This window comes from Pieris napi, chromosome 2 (assembly GCF_905475465.1).
Source record: "Pieris napi chromosome 2, ilPieNapi1.2, whole genome shotgun sequence".
Classification (NCBI taxonomy): domain Eukaryota; kingdom Metazoa; phylum Arthropoda; class Insecta; order Lepidoptera; family Pieridae; genus Pieris; species Pieris napi.
In genome coordinates, this window is record NC_062235.1 from 3,802,915 (window position 1) to 3,808,914 (window position 6,000).

General features: G+C 30.7%; 1 protein-coding gene across 2 annotated transcripts in view; it reads left to right on the top strand.

The window, feature by feature from the left end:
- Nucleotides 1-5,127, top strand: part of LOC125059747 (G-protein coupled receptor dmsr-1-like) — a 46,717-nt gene extending 41,590 nt beyond the window's left edge. The window contains exons 7-8 of one of the 2 annotated variants that reach the window (XM_047664298.1): nucleotides 1,051-1,109; nucleotides 4,548-5,127. In XM_047664298.1, the coding sequence (XP_047520254.1) occupies nucleotides 1,051-1,075 (25 nt within the window). In that variant the 3' untranslated portion in view covers nucleotides 1,076-1,109; nucleotides 4,548-5,127. The remainder of the gene's footprint in view (nucleotides 1-1,050; nucleotides 1,110-4,547) is intronic. The other variant, XM_047664303.1, reaches the window with a different exon arrangement.
- The last annotated feature ends 873 nt before the right edge of the window (nucleotides 5,128-6,000 follow it).

A 6,000-nucleotide genomic window follows, 5' to 3' on the forward strand; every position in this document is an offset into this window, starting at 1 on the left:
AATATTTTTAATCAGAGTAGTATTATAATATATGTATCACTATAACTTTCTTTTTTACTAAAGATGTATATATACACTTTAGTGTCACATAAAAAATATACACATAAATAATTAATTGATTAAAAACCACCTAACGTTTGCATATTCTATGGGCTTCATACTATCGATTGGTATAGAATTTATCTAATAATCATACCGGTGAAATGTTTAAAAAAAAAATTTTTTTAAATATTTATTAAAATACTCTGCACTGAAATTTGCTAGGCAACCCATATGGATTATATTTATTGACATATTAAATTAAATACAAAATACGTTTCATTAAATAAGCATCTCGGTGAAGGTCGTTGTATATCGGGATCTTAGACCAACAGTATATATGTATATCAGGAAAATGTATCTCCTAGCAACATTCACTTAATGATTACGATGTAACATTTCCTTTCCGTTAAAAACGTGTCACAGTGCAGCGTCAACGCAATTTGTCAGAATCGTTAGCTGTGGTACTCTGTAGCTGTCAAACGCGATTCCGATTCCGTGCTCATTTACAATTTCAGTTTTAATGTTGTTCCATATTGCAAATATCAAATAATATTTCTTTGGAAATAATAATATAACTTCTTAATATAGTAAACAATAGCTATTCTCTAAAAATAATACGGCATGGAGATCCCATGAGGCTCTTTGGGAGAGTTTTTCAATTATAATTATTGAACCCATTCTGACGGCTACACAGAAAATCAATACACGTCAAAACTTTCAAGGAATTATATCTATTGGTGACGTCATATTTATTCGAATTCGTTTTGATATTGATTTTGAATTTAGAGGGCTTCCTAATGATAAACTCAATGTTAATTATTGAGAATCTGAATCGCTTTTACAGATAGCTCTGCGGTTATATGTTTTGTCATATTAAGCTAAAATTGTGGTATTTTATTAAAATCTGTTAAAATTTTGATAATCAATACATTAGAAATCAGTTTTGTTTTAATCATATAGAGCAGGTGTTGGGTGTAGGTAGTTTTGAGATATTTTTTCTCTCAACAGGTACACAGTAAAGATAAAAAGGTAACTACAGCCGAGCAACACTAATATTGAGTAACTATGTGAGTAAATTTTAAGTCCCATTTACCAAGATAGACACACCATTCCAAATAAATTTCATCTAGTTTAACCACGGGCCTTGGTGTGTTACAGACGATAGAACGATTACTAATTGTTTACTAATTGCTTGAACGTTTCCACACCTGCTGCCCTGTGATATCAATACGCCACAGATAGTTAGAAGCTTAATCTGTTAGTTTGAATAGTAATACAAACTTTTTGGTAAAGAAAATGTTCACTAATTAAATAAAATATATTCGGAAAATAATAACTAATAATAAATGTAAGCTAACTAATAAAAGGTATAGAATTTTTATTAACCTAACCTAACCTAACTATTATATTAATTAAAATTATATTATATTTCTTTTTCCAAATAGTAGAATGCACTGTTTCTTTAATACAAAGGCGTGTCTATCTTGGTTTATGGTCCAAATTATTTAGAAGCTTGTAAACTTGCCTAGTTGTTTTCGTGTTTCACAAAGTAGATAATATTATTACGTAGTTTCTCGAGCTTTATTAAGATTGAATTAGTATAATACATTAGCACCGAGTTCTGTTAGAACAACTGTGTTCAACATTACTCGTAAAAATATACGCAACTGACTTTTGTAAGGATCTAAGGATCTTTAAAAAACCATTATATTGTTATTATATATTATGTATTCTTGAAGTTATAAAATTAGTAGTTAGTTATAAAGTATCTGAAATAATAAAATTTATTAATATCGTTTTATATTTTTACAATTATTATTCGTCTTATGAGCTTGGCTAAAACAATACATATATACAATATAAAATAGTATAAAACATATAATTAATGCATAGTATGTATGTTGTATACTAATATTATAAAGTTAATTGTTTATTAAAGCTAACCGTAATTTAAGTATGTTTTCTCGTGTAAGTGAAATTTATTTCTAATGGGAAATAAACATCTTCTACAACTAACAACAATCTAAGGTTGTGAACTTTTATAGGGTTATCTGGGAGACCACTGAATCGATTATGAACAAATTGTAGTAAAGATTATGAAACTAAATATAAAATTCTCGTGTCACAATGTTCGTTCCCATACTCCTCCGAAATGGCTAGACCGATTCTTATGAAATTATGTATGCATAATGTATGCATTGCATGACACACCATACAAAAATACATACATCCCTTAATTTTAACCCCTCTACGTGAAACCCCTATTTTTATTGTAGTAGATAGATAGAAAATGTTTCCTAGAAATATTATACATGGCAAAACAACGTTTGCCGGGTCAGCCAGTAATAATATAATACTATATCTGTTTTATCTTTCCATGGAAAACCGCTAGAAGCATAACAGTTTCTAGCTTATGTTGTAATAACTACCATAAGAATAGAAGGATAAATCATTAAATCTAATTTATGAGAAAGGATCCAAATTGCGCAGCTCAAACAGCCATTTGTTTATGGGTCCCTTTTGTTACGTTATGAAATTTCTAACAAAGAAAGTAGGAATAAGATGCCGAAAGTGGCCGAATAACGTGTTTAACTAACATCATTAGGGGGATGTACAGTATTACTTTTCTCGAAGCCTTCTGGACAGTTTTGATATAATATGATTAATGTCGACTTTTTCTATGCTCTTGATTGAAAATGATTTATCAATGAGAGAGAGAGACGATGAGAGGTTATGGGTAACGATGAAAAGATTTATGTTCCCCTACATTAGTTAAATAATACTAATAAAAACTTTTCCGCTACTCAACTTCAAAATTGTTCAACGAAACAAAGCTTTTAACGTTAGACAATTATACTAAAAAATCCAAAAGTGCACGCCTCATAGCGGTCATTCACATTTTAAAAAAAATTCTTAACAAAACTCAAGTTTTTTAAAACAAAATAATAAAAAAAAAATAAAAAAAAATGAAAATGAATGATTGAAAAAAAACAATAATATAATAAAAAATATATAGTGGCGCCATAACTCTAAGGTGAGGAAAAAAATATACTAAAATAAATGTATATATAGATATACAAATACACAGTCGTATTTTAGTTTTTTACAAATTATAATTAAACGACAGTACTTAGAACGCTAATATTAACTAGGAATCAGCCCAGGGTATAACTTTATATAATAAGAAAAAAAGTTGGTACGATAAATTTTTCGACCAATTTCTCTGCCACGTACATGGATCCATAGACACAGACTGACGGACGTCCAAGAATGATTGATTTTATTGTTATTATTTACTATGTTAAACAAAATAATTGTTCATAAAAAATACTATATGTGCTTGATAGATTATTTAACTCGATTTTAGTGCACTCATATTATCCTGTAAGTGTTATATTAGTGAGAAAAAAGTCATTCAAGTTTCGAAAGACTGGGTTTTTTGACATGTCGAGAGTAGAGCACTGCGAGGCGTGCAATAGCAAATGCAGACTTTTTTGGAAACAAACACCCGCCACTAGCAATTAAGCAACTCAAAAAACGCGAACCGAGGCCCTTTAATTTTTAACCACTTCCCTAAAAACAAAATTATCACTAACATTTCAAACTCACATTACATACACTTACTAAAAATCTCAAACAATATCTTAATACTGGGAATCCCACAACACAGGGAATCCTAGTGTGGGGGCCAGTGCACTTTTACTAAATATCCTGTATATTGTGTATAATAAAGTTTTCTTTCTTTCTAATAATGAAAATAATGTTTTTATTAACAACACAAACATATAAAGAAGCCAGAAGATGTAAAAGGGGGTCCAACTACTAAGACAAGTTTCTTCTAGACAATCCGAAGATTGGCTATAGGAAATGAAACGGAAAGATTACCACTAAAACAAAGCCAAAATATGTCCTGTCCTGTGCCACTTCCAATTTCCTGGCTTTCAGCTGTAGCCGGCTCTCCTCCACTCTGTCAATTGGCACCTAGGCAATAAAAGTAGGATTATTTAATAGAGAAAAACTTGTTAGTATTGAATAAACTACTAGTCTACTAGTTCTGCCCGCCACGGAAAGATCATTCCAAAATAATAATAATAATAATATTTATTTATTTGCTCATAAAACATCGTACATAAACCAGTGACAGTTATATATTATTATAAATAAATAATTTTCTTGCTTCTATTTAGGGCAAAAGCTTGTTTGTGTGAGACTGATGCCTGCTAAAGAGTACCTGTGTTACAGGTCATCAGGCCACCACCACTTCGGATCGACAGAAGGTCTTAAAAAGTAGAGAAAATTTTAGAGTGAATAAATAATCATTATTACATAGGCTGCAACGTGAACCAAAAAAAAATATATAAGGATTTATCTATATATAATATTATAGTATTCGTTAAGATTTTACACGCATTAAATGTATGTGTTTCTATATATATTATAATTAACAGGCTCTGTTTTCAAAAGGATGTTTTCCTTTTATAAAATTAACTTCTATCTTGTTTCAGTATCAAGACATCCGTGCCTTGAGGGCGGGCGGCACAAGGTAATGTTCCCTTAGTTTGTGAACATTACCTGTGAGTTGGGATCAAATACTCGGACAAGGTGAAATGTGAAATTATTTGAGAACATAATATAAGTTTTGTGCATTTATTTTTCATATATTTTATATGTAAGATAGTTTTTCAGTGTACAGATAATATTGAGCTTTGTGTAATCTTTGAGATTTAAACATTACAATTTAAAATTGACTTTGGAACACGCTATTGTATATCTAAAATGTTTTTATGGCATAATAAAATTTTAATACGCCATATTGAGGGCGCTAGATAAATTTTTAAATGTGTAGAATAGAACTAGTATACGAAAAGCTATTAAAACCTAGACTTTATGATACAATGAATTAAGTCGCGTATCTGGAATGTTTCTTGATGTATAAGTTGACTAGTATATACACACTTATAGTGTAAATAAGCACGTAATCGGTCGACGATTTAAACTAATTATATATTGAAATATCAAGTAAAAATAAAAAGGGCAAATGTATACGCGCGTTACTATTGTAAACATTTGACCGCGAACCAAAAATATACCACTATATATGTACATCATTTCCACTTCTTAAATTAAAAGCCTAGAACGGACGAGAAGTGGAAAAATTCTCGCCAATCATTTTAATCGTTAACTATATTATTATAAGTTACATAAGTCTTTGTGACTTGACTATGATCTCGCAATTATGTGTACCTTACCCTACCATAAACTTTTCATTTACGACCTACCAATGTTTTGTAATACCTAAGATTCGGAGACAATTTTGCCTATAGGTAGGACTAAGCCTTTTCAAGGGAGAAATTCGTTATCACCGGTAATAACTTCAATAAGTATTGTCTTTGATTGACATAACTTTTATTCATTTAATAAAACACAATTTTGACCGGATTGAAGTTATGTATTATTATAAATTTACAACTATTTGACATAATTTTAAATTTATCCGACGTTTCGCGTGCTTTACAGCGTGCGTGGTCACGGTGTAAAGACGACTCCATCTTTTAGTCGATACCAACTCCGGGGAAATAAATACAGATAATTCAACTTTCTCTGCAGCTGTGATACTTTTTGACATTCAACATCTTTTGTCTTCAGTCACCGTGACCACGCACGCTGTAAAGCACGCAGCAGTTAAACTTCAATAAGTCTGCGATACTCTGTAACTTCTGTATGGTCATTGAATGCAATTTCAATATACATTCAATATCTGTAGCGTGAGTGTCGCCTTTAGATTGCGCGCTACAAACACTCAACAATGGAGACGGTATAGCTATCGCAATTGGGTGTTACAGAATACTGGTAATATAATCAAGCCCGCGTTGACTACGATGAATCGTATTGATCATCTTAAAGGAAAGCTTTTGTTCTATAAAATAGACGGGTAATAATTAATACTTATCCTTCCCC